Genomic DNA, 15,731 nt, shown 5'->3' with positions numbered 1-15,731 from the left:
GCAACCGTCCTCTCTGATGGATCTCTCTCAGCAGCATCCCTCCCCTCCTCCCTCAACGCCTTCCTCACCTCCTCCCCTCCCTCCTCTCCCTGTTTCGGCACCGACTTTACCCACCGCAGTTCCCTCCCTCCCTCCCCCCCCCCCCCCTTTCCCCCCTTTTACCTCTCCAGAGTACTCTTGGGAGCAGCCCCCGACCTGGAGCAAAGACAGCCGGCAAGATCCATCCTTCGCTTGATTCGTCGATTCTCGAAGCTGGTAGAGATGACCATTGCCGCTTCCCCCGTAAGGGCTCTTCCGCTAGAGTCCCCTGGTGGGCCTCCCAGGATCCTGGAACAGCCAATGGACTATAGTTTCTTCCGATGTTTGCCGACGGAAGGGACCGGCATTTTTAAGGAGACAGTAGCCCCTGTTCGGGTATGTGTGGTTTTTCACCACTCTAGGACCTGTACGTCAGATAATGGCGCAATGATCTTCTCTTTCCTCTTCAGTGCAGCCCCGGGGATAGAGTGGGATCCCGAGATGGTGGCAGCTGCCATCCAAGGCCAAACAGTTGAGCTCGCCCAGCACCTCCAGGATCTTCGCATCACTGACATTCTCACCCATTTTTGGCCTTTGGCTAGGATGGAGCTTGGAGGCTTTGCTCATCGAGGCCAAGACGGGGAGATGGTAGTCTCCAACTTGGAGGTGTTGCCTTTTGTCTTCATGCATACTTCTGGTGCGGTACCTCTTCCCCCCTCTTAAAGATACCTCTATTGTGATCAATGAGTCTAGAGCATGCATACGCTCGTGCTCGTACAGAGTGGCGTCACATAGAGGACAGGATTAGTGCCCACCTGGCACACCCTCGCCCCCGCACGGATTGTGATTATTCCCCGTCTAAACCCCCACACGCATCACACAGAGACTGATATGCGGATTGTTAAGTGGAACATTCAGGGTGTAGGGGGAGCCTCGGTGCTTTTAGAGACGAGGTGAGCTCCAGAGAGCCATGGTTGGGAGACCCATAGACATTTTATTCCTCCAAGAGCTCTACCTCTCAGAGGGGCTCTCCTGCAGATGCAGGAAGATTTTTCCAGGCAGGAGTCACACTTTTTGGTCCCCACCTTTCGGCCCCTTTGGGATGCAGGGAGGGGTGTGTATTTTTGTCAGTGAGCAACTACTGACGGCAGTGACTGGCTCAGGAGTCATCGTCCCCGGGCGTGCACAGTGGATCACCATTACTATTGGAGAGGATAGCGTTGGCTTCCTCAACGTTTACGCTCCAAACGCTGATGCAGGTAGAGCCCTCTTTTGGAGCTCAATATGGCAAGCTCTCCCTCAGGCTGACTTTTGGTGCTGTGGTGGTGACTTTAACATGATAGAGGCAGCAGAGGACAGACTTGGGGGTGGCACGGCCATAGTTTTAGGAGCAGAGTACTTAGCCTAGGAGGAGATGATTCTTGCAATCAAGGGACAGGACCCTTGGCATCTTCTAGAGTTTGGGCGTAGCCATGGGAGCCTTCGCTTCTCGAGATCGGATAGGAGCACTTGTCCCAACCTCTCTAGACTTGACAGATTTTACGTTGATGAGTGGGCTTGCAGCAGAGGGGGTATGATTGGTATTTTGGCAGGTACTTCTTTTTCTGACCACACCCTGGCTATTTTGTCCTTAAGAGGACCCTTGGAGGCATGACAGGCAGGTGAGCTCGAGGATCCCGAATAGCCTCATTCGGGACCCGGAGATTTGCACCAAGATAGAGCAAATATGAGCGGGATTGGATTTTCTTTCAGGCCATGTTGTACGCATAGTGGATGAGGGTTAGGGGAGATCAACTGTTTCTTGCAGGAGGCAGCCCAAAGCCAACTAGAGGGTTTCCGAGAGCAGGAGAGGAGTTTGAGGAGTCTTGCCTCTCTACAGCAGCTTCAAGAGAGGTCCCCGGATAGCTAGTGGATCGAGAGTCAACTTGCCGCCACTCGCACAGAGATTAGATCCATAGAGGAGAGGAGGGTGGAGTACATGTATCATGCCAGGCCCTCTTTCTAGACTCAGCCAAGTGATAGAGTCACAAGGGATTCCTTTGACAAGAGGAGAGACGATATTCGCAGGTTACGTGGCGGCCACGGACTTTTTTTGATCCCTCCTCACTGGTGCCCCACTATCTCCAAAGGTGGTGGAAGCACGCGAGAGGGTCTGGCGGCATATGAGGGAGGTGGTTCCATCTGCTGTTCTTCAGTCATTCTTATTGACACCTTTTACTGCTGAGGAGTTGGCAGAGGTAGTGATAGCACTTCCCAAGGGAAAATGCTCGGGGGCGGATGGGCTTCTAGTCTCCTTTTTTCTTCGCCATTGGGACCTCATGGAAGGTGGCCTTCGTGCTGCCTTCAATGAGATTATGATCGCAGGTGCCATGCTAGAGAGGCTCTCAGAGGACTTGATTCACTTGATTCTAGGGACAGCCTATAAGATCTTGGCCAAGGCCATTGGCAAGAGACTTCAGTCTTTTCTTCTAGACTTGATCCACGACACTTAGACCGACTTTGTTCAGGATTGGAGCATTCTGGACAACATCTTTACCTTCTAGGAGGCGATAGCTTCGGCCAAGATGCGGGAGCAGGACCTCATTGTGCTACTCCTAGACTTTGAGAAAGCTTATGATAGGGTAGATTGGAGCTTTCTATGAGCCGGATGGGATTCCCCATGGAGTGGATTCGTGGAGTCTCAGGACTTTACTCAGCCTCACACAACCAGGTTCGCATTCAGGGAGCCCGTGGCGACAAATTCCCCCTCTCCCACTCGGTTAGACAATGCCTGTCCTTTGGCACCTTACCTCTTCCTATTCGTCGCCAAGGCCATGAGTGGTTCTCTCTCCGCCCCACGAGACCAAGCTTCAAGGATTGCGTCTTCCCCTCCGCACGCAGGAGGAGGTGCTGGACTCAAAGTTTGTAGACGACACAACAGCCTTCCTCGCAGGAGATGTGGGAAATCTATAGAGATTTGCGGAGGGGATGGAGGTTTTGTGCCGCGCATCAGGAGCACAGATCAACTGGCACAAGTTATGTGGTTTTTGGGTAGGCTCAACACTCGTGCCGACTTGGCGACCAGTTCAGGATTTTTAGTGGATCTCGCAGGGCACTCTAGTTCGATATCTCGGTTGCCAGGTTGGCATTGATATCTCTCGCGAGCAACAGCTCGCCCCGCTTCTTCTGAGTATTCGGAAGAAGCTTTTATATTGGAGCTCGGCGAGGCTCTCCCTAGCAGGTAGACTGGTGGTGGCGAACCAGGTACTTTTAGCCACCATGTGGTACATCACTTCGTGTTGGGCCTTTTCTTGGGCATGCATTGGCTAGGTACAATGATTGATTTGGAACTTCTAATGGGCCAGAAGTGATGGGAGGCCAGCCAGGGCCAAGGTGGCATGGCAAGTGATCATTCAGCCACATAGCAGAGGGGGGCTTGGCCTCATCGATCTTGCTATTCAGAGCCGTGCCTTGTTGGGCAAGCTGATTGTTGTTAGAGGATTCCTTCCCGGTGGTGAGCCTTGGAAGGATTTCTTATTGGCCCGGATTTCAGCCCGCACTCCGAGCCTTGGGAGCCGTGGCCGTAGAGTACCCGATGTATCTTCATAGAGATGCGAGCCCATGGTTTTGGCCCAGCTTTTGAGGACAGATTTGCAGCCAGCTTACTTCGGGCTTGGGATCATCTCAGGCCAGCCCTCAGACAGATAGTTCCAGTTGCCTCAAATGAGCGGCTCTGGCAGTCTTTGGTCTGGAAACCCTTGCTCCGTTTACTGAGTGGCCACATGTTAGGGGCCCGACCACATGTATCTTGGGGAGCCTTGAGCGCCAAATCTCTTGGAGATTGGATTGCACACATGCAGTTACCCCTGGAGGAGCAGGAGCGAGGCCTGATAGGGATCCGGGGTCGAGATAGGCTCAGCATCGACATTGACTCAGCTATCCCTCAAGAGTGGCTGATGCCTATTCAAGACCCAGTGTGGTTAGGAGTGTTTACTAGACACGATGTCCTCGTGGCGGTCCCGGAGCAGATGAGGACAGTTGTCTCCTCACTTTTTCTATTGGATCCCAGGGCAGACTAGAGAGATTAGAGCTTCCTCTTGGAGGATTTCAGAGGCTGCACCTTGCAGAGGGAGAGGGTGATCGATTTTCGGGCACAGGAATGGCACATAGATCTTGCAGATCGGGAGGAGACTCTGGACACCCCCTTCTTTGCATATACAATGCGGCTAGGCTGTAGGATCCAAATGCCTGAGATAGATGGCACACCGTCGGCAGCAACACAATGGCAATCACAGGGCCTATCACAGGGCTTCCTTTCAAATTCCTGGAAGAGGCTTTGAGACAGCTTTTGGCCTAGAAAGATCACACTCTTTCTTTGGTTAATGGCACATAGGACTTTGGCGGTTGGTATTTGGCTGGCAGTTGGAAGTCGGTCAGCGGCTTGTGCGCGGTGCGGCCACCATCAGGAGTCTCAACGTCATTGCCTTTGGCACTTCTCGAAGGCTCAGCAGATTTGGTATTCTTCGCTATGGATAAGGCATCGACCTGGATCATAACTTGGGGCACTGTCGCTTGGGCCACAGAGGCTAGAGTGATCAAAGCTTATGGGGAGGATGGGGGAGGGATAGCCCTTTAGGTCTCTCACCATGGTATTGCAGCAGTACCAATCATAGCCCCTCCTACAGGTGACTGGAGGCCAGGCTCATGCGAGAGATGGGAGATTTGCAGTAGCATCGTAGCTTGGCACATTTCGCGTGCTAGATGCAGCGAGGCTATCGAGGGTACCCACACTCCGCCGGCTCAGACCATCAGGAGCATATGGCTTGATATTATTCACACCCTCTACAGTCAGTGAGGGGAGTTACAGGGAGGTTCTGACCGCATGTGAAAGGAGCCGGAAGCCTTCTTGAGACTTTGGAGGCCTGGCCCTTTCCTCTCAGTTAGAGGCGGTGATCCCATTTGGCATTATAGACCACCTGTGTGGTTGTTACCCCCCCCCCTCCCCCCCCCTTATGAGATAGCCTTCTCCTCACAAAGCGGCCAACCGGAGGAGAAGCATCTCTTCCCCTTATGATCACTTGTTTCCCGCCCTTATATGAGGCGAGTTTATATCTAGCCCGCTATGGTTGTACTTAGCCCTTTGTTGTTGTTTTTTCTTTAACTAATTGAAGGATCTTTTTCCCAGAAAAAAAAATAGAGCTGGTACAGCTTGTACGACTTTTCATTCAGCCGGTACAGCCAATACATGGGCTGGTACAGTAGGTACAATGGTTGGTACGGTAGGTACAAGGGCCGGTACAACAAGTACAAGGGCAGGTATAGCATTGGAACAACAGGTACAATGGCTGGTGCAACAGGTACAATGGTTGGAACAGCAAGCACAATGGCTGGTACAGTATGTATAGTGGCTGGTATAGTAAGTACAAGGGCCGGTACAACAAGTAGAGTGGCTGGAACAATAGGTACAATGGTTGGTGCACGAGGTAGAGTGGTTGGTACAGTAGGTACAGCCCTCAAATCAGCCAATACAACAGGTATAATGGCTGGTAAAGCAAATACAGTGGCTGGTGCAGCAAGTACAAGGGCTTGTACAACAAGTACAAAATCTAAAAACAACAGGTACTTAATCTGAAAACAACATATACAGTCCACTCAGCCGGTACATACAAGTACAATGGCAGGTACAGCAGGTACAGTGGTTGATTCAGCTTGTACAACATGCATTAATCCATGAAGGGGCTAGAAAAATAGAGAAACCCTCTATACAAGGGAGTGAAGTAATGTAGAGGCTCTCCATAAGGCGATGTAGACAAGAATGCGAGCAGCCAACATGGTAGAAGAGAGCTTGCAGCAAGAGAGCCTACTCCAAACGAAGAGAGAGGGCTCCAATTTATAGATTAGGGCCTCCCATGAGCTAAAATGGATAGAGAAGGCTATAATGACTAGTGGAGAGCCACACAATAGCTAAAGTGACAAGTGTGAGGCCACTTGTCTTAGTTTGATCCACTTTCGGACAAGTTTGAGGCCACTTGTCTCACTTTGATCCGGTTTCTTGCCACATGTCCCAATCTAAGAGATGGGTTCTCCCATGATCTTTACCTTTAAAAATATCACAACTGGTAGACCTTCTACCAAATGTGCTTTGGCATGTCCCCCCGTTTGCTCAATTCTAGATGTAATGACACGAACAGAATTTCCATCGGAGTCGGGCCAAAAATAGCAACTCTACTAAATTTTAGGAGTGTGATCCTTTGTATTCCAAGATAATCCCCCATTCCCAAAGCTTGTACTTTCCAAATATTTAGACGTCTTGGAGTCCACCAAACCCCCTTAGGTCACAAACACAAGGTCAATTACCCAAGGCATTGGATCCCCACATGTGATAGCAAGGAGTATTGATTTGCTATATCTTGACTCCAAGAAAATGCATGGGACAGAGCCAACTTTTTGTTACTTTTGAAACAGAATCATCCTCACATATTCATGGTGTACACGAAAGGATTTTAAAATGAGATTTGCCTCAAGACAAGGAGGGACAACTTCCCCATAAAACAAGCAGTAAAGAATATTTGACACAGGCAATCCAGACTCAGAGAAGAGGGATAAAGCCTGTATGGCAGTCACACTAGTGACTAGCCCCATGAGAGATCCTTGTGGCACCCTTCCTGGCAGTGGAGCGCGCAGTGATACCCCCAGTACTACTTTGTGGAAAATGCCCTGCTTGCGGCAGCTAATATGGGAGCTCGTGGAGGTTAAACTGAGCAGCCTTCCATGAGGACATGCTAACCATAGAGATGCTGGAGCACCTCCCTAAGGGGCACATCTATTTGATCCAAAACGAAAGGGGATTTTGGCAAGTTATCAGGCATTAGCACACTTGGGCCTGGTATCTGGATAAAAAGAGAAGCAGTGTTCAAAAATAGTGAGAACTGTTGGCCTTCTATATGAGTGGACTGGCAAGTTGACACCTTTAGTCAGATTCTACATTTAATTCCTACAATGGACTTGAAGAGTGTGCTACTAAAACATGTCTTCCTTTTCTTGCTCTCATCAGACATTTTGACTCTTGAGGGCATAATTTACATTCACCCCGGCCTTCCCAAATAGTGCGATACAATGCCCTTAGGGCGCTCTTTGGGCAAGGTCGTGGAGACCATATCATGTACGATCAGCTTGAAACTCAACAGTTTCAAGAAAAAAATTTGACACCAAAATGAGGATGTATAGATCAATACGATTAGAAGTGACCAAAATCCTATGAAAAGAATTACGGGCTTTGCGGAACTTGAATTGCATGTCTCTTAAGCTCAATGTTTGCTATTAATTTTTATTTAGTACTAGCAGCTTGTGTGTCTTCCGTGTATGTATGCCTTGTTCATAGTGGTAAGCAACAACCGTGCTGCGTGAATGTTGGTAGGCACAAATTCAGCAATCACATGAAGTGCTAGAAATTGGATTTGGCTGGGGCAGCATGGCATTAGAGATTGTGAATCGGATAGGTTGCAAATACACAGGCATTACTCTCTCCGAAGAGCAGCTGAAGTTTGCCCAAGAACGGATCAAAGAAGCTGGCCTTGAGGTAATTTTGTGCTTTTCATGACAATATTAATTTTCAGTGCCAGTAACAAAGAAGGCTTATCTCTGGGTTGCTTTTAATCAGGATAAGATAACACTCGAGCTTTGCGACTATCGAACTCTACCTGGGTTCCAAAAATACGATAGAATCCTTTCTTGGTAAGCTTTTCTAGTCCTGATGGAAGTCATCCATGAGAATGTGTGAAGAATTTTATGTGGAGTGAAGGTGCTAAGCAGAGCTTATATGATTACAGTGAAATGCTGGAAGCAGTTGGGCATGACCATTTTCAGGAATTCTTCCGTAGGTGTGACCATCTTCTAGCCAAGGATGGAATTGTGGTTGTACAGGTAATGTATGCCTTGGGATTTTCTGACCGTTGGTGCGATCTAAATTTATAAGCAAGTTGCAGATATGGACTTCATTTTGTTTGATGCATCTACAGGTGATCACCATTCCAGAGGAGAGATACGATGAATACCGCACAAGTTCTGACTTTATCAAAGAGTACATTTTCCCAGGAGGTTGTTTACCTGCTTTCAGTACCTTGACAGCAGCCATGACTGCTGGGTCCTCATTATGGTGAGGACTACTGAAGCCTCACATTTCTGTGAAGATTTTTGCCAACCTTTCCACTTGCTTCTGACCTCTTCTATCTAGAAATTGAGTGCTACCGCTGATGTATTTTGCCTTGCAGCGTGGAGCATATGGAGAACATAGGTATCCACTATTATCATACGCTACTAGCGTGGCGAAGGAAATTCCATTCAAACCACAGGTAAAACAAATGACATAACTACAGAAATACTTCTTGGTAACATCACACTCGCTTAAAAGTTTGAACGGTCTTTGTTGTTCCTTGGCAGTGAAATCCTGAAGCTTGGATTTAGCGAGAAGTTTCTTCGCATGTGGGATTACTACTTCATATACTGTGCAGCAGGGTTCCAGAGCTGCACGTTAGGTGTTTTGCAGGTATCTCTCTCCACTTAAATGGATCTTAGGTCCATTGACAATTAGAAAAAAGGCAATCAAACTAGTCTAAGCTTTCTCCTCCTTGTCCATCTTGTACTTGTGGAAATTTATGACATCTTTGGAAATGCAGCTGCATTAAGTCCATTTAATTATTGAATGATGTTTGGGTTAAGGCAATATATATAGGCATGCTGTAATCAGGTGAGTCAGGCAAATTCTGCTTGACTGGAATCACGCATCGCATCCATAATTAGGTGGACAAGGGTCAAGCTAACTGACATGATAATCTTATTAATTTTGGTTCAGGGACATCAGTTTAGGCTTTTCCTCAGTGATAAACATCTCACATAGTTCATGAGAAACAGTGGTCTATAACAATTATTTAAAACAAGCAGAGTAGGGTAATCTCAAGTTCTTAATTGGTGTTGATGGCTTAGGGTTTACTGAGGGTCTTACCTGGTGTGATGGTTGGTGCTGCAGATCGTTTTCTCTCGTCCAGGAAACGTAGCTGCTTTTGGGGATGCGTGGAAGAGAAAATGCTTTTGCGAGTGCTGAGAACACAAAGGCTTTTGATTTGTCCTCTGTTTTTGCATCATTCATTGAATGGACATTTGCTTTACAAGGGGATAACTCCCTTTTACAACATCGCCCCCCCTTAAACACTTCATTCTTTTATTGATCTCTTCTCGCGTTTGATAATTTATCACCCAAAATAAATATATGGCACCAAAATGTCTTTTCATTTCCATTAAATATATTGTGAAAGAATGAGAGTGTTTTTCTAAGGTTCCATTTTAGAATGGCTCCAAAAAAGTCAATGAAATGATGACCCTCCATAGCTATTTGCATGCATTCACCCCTCCATGTCCTCTCTATTTAAGGCAATGAAATGATGACCCCCTATATGCTTTCTATTTCCATGCATTCACCCATACCCTTTCTATTTAAGGTCTCACAATTCTCTATGAAAAGCCATAATAACTCATTTAACAAGTAAAGGGAGGGAGAGAGAGAATCATGCCTAAGCTTTGTATTAATTAAATGCCATGTCAGTGGCATTTAATTAATACAACACATTCTCCCCCCCCCCCCAAAAACACCTCATTCTTTTATTGATCTCGTGTTTGATCCAATTTGATTATTTATCACCCAAAATAAATATATGGCACCAAAATGTTTTTTATATTTTCATTAAATATATTCTCTGAGATTTGCAAGAATAAGAGTGTTTTTCTAAGGTTCCATTTTAGTATGGCTTGAAAAAGTCAATGAAATGATGACCCTCCATATACTTGCTTTTTGCATGCATTCACCCCTCCATGTCCTCTCTATTTAAGGCAATGAAATGATGACTCTCCATATGCTTTCTATTTCCATGCATTTACCCATACCCTTTCTATTTAAGGTCTCACAAGTCTTTATAAAAGGCCATAAATAGCTCATTTGATGAGTAAAGGTAGGGAGAGAGAGAAGAGGGAACTCATGTCTAAGGTTTGTATTAATTAAATGCCATGTTAGTGGCATTTAATTAATACAATACAAAAATTTAGTTGAATATACAATACAAATATAAAAATGTCATCACAATGAAATTTGTAGTCATTTGAAATAAATAATCCTCTAGATGTTGAAGGTTTTCCTTATTTGACCCTAAAACACGTTCAATTAAAAAAAAAACCTTTTATGAAAGTAACCTCTTGAAATTTGGTTTAGTTTGCAAAGCCAAATTGTATGGTGCATGGAAAAAGCTTGATTGTTAAAGATAACTTCTTGGTGACATTATAAATGGTTGAAAAGGTAGAAATAATTTAGGTTGGAATCATGTAATTGAGAGGAAATAGGGTAGTATGTGTGATACATGGAGATTTTATGGAGTGATGGTGTTATTGAAATGTTTACTTGGACTTTATGTTTATAGAAAATAATTATTTTTGCTTTTTGCTTAGTGCATTGTTACTTGGAACATCGTAACTATGGAGTTGCTTTTTTTAAACCAAAGCTCCTTGTTTTGTATTTTCCTTAAGAGTCAAACTAGGCAAGGTTTAAAGGTTAAAAATATACTAAGTAGCTTGTCTTCTATTGGATTCATGCTTGCTTGGATATGATTGGTTGTAGATTTCCCTTGCATAAGCTTCTTCTTTTCTTTCACCTCTTCTGAGTGAGACCCTTTGTATGTCACCTCCATCAAGGTGATTTAAGCTCTTTCTTCACGACCATGGCTATAGAGTTCTCTGTGTGACACTGGAGTGAGGATTTGAATGTTGGGTTAGCACACCCACAATCAGGAAGTGAACATTTCACGGCTTTAAGGCAAAGTTGCCAAGGACACATGTTTTGGCAAGGCTAGGTAATCCATATGTGGGACTAGCACACCCACAATTGAGAAGGGACATTTTATGGCTCTAAGTTAAAGCTACTAATGACACTTGCTTTGGCAAGACTAGGTAAGCTTTTAACTCGAACATATATTGGTCCTCACGGATTATTGTAAGGCCTTAGCTCCAACGACACTTGTTTTGGCAAGGCTAGGTAAGCTTTTAACTCGAACATATATTGGTCTCCTCAAGGAGTAGTCTAAGTCCTTAGTTCCAACGACACTTGTTTTGGCAAGGTTAGGTAAGCTGTAACTCGAACATATAGTGGTCCTCAAGGAGTATTCTAAATTCGAGCTATTGGGATCATCCAATATTGCCTATTGTTGATTAGGATGCTACACTTCGAAATGCATACGGCTTTAGAGCTTCAGAGGTATTTGTTTTGTTTATTTGAATCTTGTTTGCATAAGGTTTTATAACAATCGGCTTGAATGTTTTGGAAGGGGAAAGCCCAAAATTGTCTTGGCTATTTACATGATTTTTAGGCCAAAAGACTTGAACTTCATTGCATTGAGTCAAGGGATTGCTTAGCCTTAGTGATTAGGAGTGAGATCCACTCCGAAACATTAGCTAGAAGCTTTGGTCTTGTGGATTAGAGTGTGAAGAGTTATGATTTCTTGTTCATGCATTGCATGCAACACAAAATCAACAAGAAACAATCATAAGCATTCCATTACTAGCAAAAATGATCTCATTTGGAGTATAGGCACATTAAACATCCCCAAACAAGTCCAAAAGTTCAAGGGAACAAGAAAAACAAGGCAATAAATTGCGCAGTACCTCTCTGGTCGGCCATGTGAGTCCATAGTCCCGTGAAAAGTATACATGTGAGCCAACAGGGTCGTATTGTGAGCCTACAACGATGCGACATGAGCCTACCCATACATGTGGTGAGCCTATCGCGAAACCCCCGCCGATGTGAGCCTAGTGGTTGCACCTAATATTGAACAAAGCAGTTAAACACCAACTTGATCACTTGTGAGGACTTTACCTTCCTACCCATGTCTCGGAAAGATTTTTTCAATCAAAAAATTTGGACATGTACCAAATTCGAAGAAAATTTATTGTCCTTCCTATTTATGAGCACTAAAAATTTCCAAGAAAAATTATCATCATTCCTAAATATAAGCACTAAAAAATCAATTACTGTGATGAATAATTACTCACCAACCTTGCTCGAGGCATTGGGCCCCACATGCACCTAGAAATTAATGAGCCTAGATCACGAGACCCACGTGAGCCTACCAAGGTGTGATGTGAGCCTAACCAGACATCGACATGAGCTTACTAAGACATGAGGTGAGTTCATCAAATCTTTGTGAGCCTATTTCATCAAAAATTGCATGAGCCAAGGAAGTCACACTTAGGCAAGACATGAGCCTACTCAAACGTGACGTGAGTTTATGTAGATGTGATGCATGCTAAGCTCTCTAAACCTGCACGAGCCTACATCAATGAATTCGCATGAGCGTAGCTCACTAGACCCATGTAAGCTATGCTTTGTTAGCCTGCATGAGCCTACATTAGCAAATCTGCATGAGCTTAGCTCACATGGATCTGATAGCCTACACTATAAAATCTGCATGAGCCTAGCTCAATAGACCCATGTGAGCCTAGTAAGTCATGAGCCGTGAGACATGAACCTATCTAACCGTGACAAGGGTCCAACCAAATGTGATATGAGCCATGTATTTTGGAAGACATCGTTTTAGTTGGTGGTAGTAAAGCATGATGCCCTTGTCAGATGGCCCTCGGTTCATGTCGAACTTCAGCTGTTCAGCTTCATACCCACTATTGCTGGGTTTGGAATTATGCGCCATGCCCGTATCCATGTAAGCATTTGCTGTCTTTGCTCCTGTATGTTTGTAAATTTTGATGGTATGAAAATTGGGAAGTTGTAGCAAACATGTGAGTCGCTCCTTTTGACTTCTTGAAATTCCAACGGTGTCCATCTTCTTTTAACTGGCATGTATAAAGGATCCACTCGTTGTGTTGGTGGCGCGTCCATATAGACCTGGCTGTATTTTAGAATTGTCAGGTACTCCTTCCGCTAATCTGGGTTGCCCTTCATCGGTGACTATGGTGGCATAGCTGCCTCTTATGTGCACAAGGTGTGCTTTCCTCCACCTTTGGAAGCAGTAGTTGATCATGAATGTAATGATCCATATTTCCAGCAGATCAACTAACTGGGGGTTTGCCAACTTTGTGTGCTTTTCCATATTCGCCCATAATGTGCCCTCTCTAGCCAAAGGAATTAATTCTTCTAACTCAAGGCATGGAGCTCGGAGAGGGTATGGCACATTGTGCTGTTTTGTTTGGGTGATCTCCGAGTAAGCTTCTGGCATGATTCGTCTAGTTGGCTCAAATGGAATTATCGGCATGAGGACCTTGAACATTAACTTTGGCTTCAAAAGAGGGTTGCCAGCACGAATGAAGCCCTCGTACTCTACACCTGATAAAGATTCCAAAATGGTGTCATCATTGAATGCCTCAAAATTATCTTGCGGGATAGGATGTCGTATCTTTTGAGAGTGTCATTGTGGAGATGGGTGAGATGCCAGTATCTCCTCCGAGGGCGAAAGGTTTAGTGGGAAAATCTATCTCTGGAGGATTGAAGGTTGACAAAATACAGTCAGCTTGAGATGTGTTAGTAGGTGGCGTGTTAGGAATCTCTTCGGAAATTAATAATGGAATATTCAATGTGGGTAGCATCAAAATTGTATTTACATTTGTTAGCATGGCTTCTAAGTGCTTGTAGATATTAGAGTAGAGTTTTAGAATGCCAAAAGGATGATATAAAGTGGACTCACATAAATATAGATGCTGGTGAGTGTTATATACTTCTAGCCACCCATGACTTATAATCCATTGGTAACTATGTGCTACTACCTCATAGTTGGCGGGTGTCTCAGTAGGAATGTCATGTGGGACAAACAGGTCTAATTTTTCGACACTGTTGTCCATAATTTCTTAATTATGGAGGACGCGACACCAACTACGAAGGTTTAGCACTATAGGATGTAAAGGGTAGAAGAAGATGTCTTGTGGATTAGTTAATACTAAGTTTCCCCGCAAAACTCCCATTATTATGGTAGGGTCAACATCTCTTTCAGTATTTTTTTAAATTAGGGTTAGTTCTCCTATACCTATATCTTCAACTAGATTTATGTCATACTGAAGTAGAGAGACTGTTAGTGTAGACAAAAATAAGATAAGAGTTTGAGGAGGGGCCCGAGGAGTTACTGGCAGTAGCAGGCCAACCCAACTCGGAGAGGCGCGGTCAGGGAGGAGATAGAGATCATCGTTAGGCTCCAGTCGTCGCTGACTTTTATCTTGGATCGCCAGAGCAGCCAATACTCTAACTCTTATAGGCGGGAGTTAGTGTTGCTAAGGAGGTTTGAAATTGCCATTTCCTGGACCATCCTTGCAGCATGTAATTCCTCGAATCTTCTAGTTGCGTTCTCTTGGGCCGGCCTGGCCGTTGCTTCTCTTTCCTGAGCTTCAGTGATTTGTTGGAGCCTTTGGGCAGCTAGCCTCTGAATGTCGTAGTTGTTGTGTAAGCTACACCATTGCCTCTTGGTGTGGCAACTCTTTTCTTTGTACTTTGGCCCAACTTGCACTTATTGTGTCGTTAAGTGTTCTAATCTTTTCTGCACAATCCTTGTTTGTTTGTTCCCTCTCGTGCTGTAAATGAGTTGCCCTTTTCTCCGCTGCCTTTAGCTATGCTGTTAGCTACTAGATTTGGCATTGCAAATCTTCTTCTTGGCCTTGGCATTGGTTTGGAGCTTCTGTATTTGGTGTGCATGAAGTGTAGTGAGCTCATTTATGTGGGTGACCTCTTTCTGAAGCTGCTCAGCTTGTTCTAATTTTGCGTTGAGGTTGACATTTTCCTTGATTCTTTGCACGATTGTTTGGCTGAGGTCCATGTTATTGCTTTCCAGGGCTTTATTCCCGTTCTCTTGCTCCTGTGTGGCCTTCAAGCTCTTCATGATTACATCCTTATGGGTAGCTTCAGCTGCTGCTGCCAAGTTGTCTTTTAATTTTTGCACTTGTGTGCATGCATCGTTAACCTGTTTCCAGAGGGTGGCATTACGATCATGGCGCGTGTGTTGTGAGGAGATGGCACCCTGCCAGACCTTTTGTTCTTGCTCCTAGATTGCACTTGTGATTGCTTCTTCTTCCAGCCCAGTCTGTGGTTGGTTGAGTAGCTCATCTAGTTCTTCCATTGTCTCTTGCAAGAATTGTTGATACAAGGAGGCCAGTTGGGGTATTCTTACTTCATCTTCCAACCGCCTTCTCTTGCTTGGACTAGATGGCTCTGGACTTCATTTTCTTTTGCTTGCATCAATTGGGGCCTCTGTTTCTTGTACTGGAGCTGTGGTCGCCTCAACGCCTTGTCTTTCCTTAACCTGTATTGGTGCTGTTTGTTTGGGTGCTGTCTTGTTTGGATGCTGTCTCTATTGGCATGTCTGCAAGAGTTGATTCTTTGTAGGGAGATAAATATGTAAATATTAGTTGAGCCAGGCTTGTCTCGCGGAGGAGTAACTTGTTATAGGGGGTCTTGGCTGACCTCTGGTCCTATGTGACTTCTACTAACTTATGAGATGATGAATGAATGAGATGAACTAAATGAATTTGTTGATTAATGACTTTATGCTTATATACTTGATTGGAGTGCCAGTTGGCCAGCTTTGGACACACACAATCTTGATTTTCTCTTGTTAAATGCTGCGCTTCATGCATGATGTGCCCAAACTGTTGGTCTTCAACCGGGCTACTGCGAATTGGCTGTTAGGATCACCTAAGGGTTGCCG

General features: G+C 45.1%; 1 protein-coding gene and 1 long non-coding RNA gene across 2 annotated transcripts in view; one reads left to right on the top strand and one right to left on the bottom strand.

Annotated features, from left to right (window-relative positions):
* The window catches only part of LOC147634346 (uncharacterized), a 42,583-nt gene extending 33,408 nt beyond the window's left edge, over positions 1 to 9,175 (bottom strand). The window contains exon 1 of the long non-coding RNA XR_015267004.1: positions 8,999 to 9,175. This is a non-coding gene — a long non-coding RNA (uncharacterized LOC147634346). The remainder of the gene's footprint in view (positions 1 to 8,998) is intronic.
* Positions 1 to 9,295, top strand: part of LOC147634345 (uncharacterized) — a 51,908-nt gene extending 42,613 nt beyond the window's left edge. Inside the window, exons 17-23 of the mRNA XM_086805490.1 lie at positions 7,415 to 7,576; positions 7,658 to 7,731; positions 7,827 to 7,920; positions 8,016 to 8,152; positions 8,268 to 8,348; positions 8,437 to 8,542; positions 9,023 to 9,295. Of these exons, the coding sequence (XP_086661616.1) occupies positions 7,415 to 7,576; positions 7,658 to 7,731; positions 7,827 to 7,920; positions 8,016 to 8,152; positions 8,268 to 8,348; positions 8,437 to 8,542; positions 9,023 to 9,097 (729 nt within the window). The 3' untranslated portion in view covers positions 9,098 to 9,295. The remainder of the gene's footprint in view (positions 1 to 7,414; positions 7,577 to 7,657; positions 7,732 to 7,826; positions 7,921 to 8,015; positions 8,153 to 8,267; positions 8,349 to 8,436; positions 8,543 to 9,022) is intronic.
* Positions 9,296 to 15,731: the final 6,436 nt, after the last annotated feature.

The sequence above is a fragment of the Cibotium barometz genome, chromosome 11, assembly GCF_041138505.1.
Source record: "Cibotium barometz isolate CiBa-2024 chromosome 11, ASM4113850v1, whole genome shotgun sequence".
Classification (NCBI taxonomy): Eukaryota; Viridiplantae; Streptophyta; class Polypodiopsida; order Cyatheales; family Cibotiaceae; genus Cibotium; species Cibotium barometz.
Note: the sequence above shows the minus strand (reverse complement) of the source record. Positions and strands in the feature narration are given on the sequence as shown.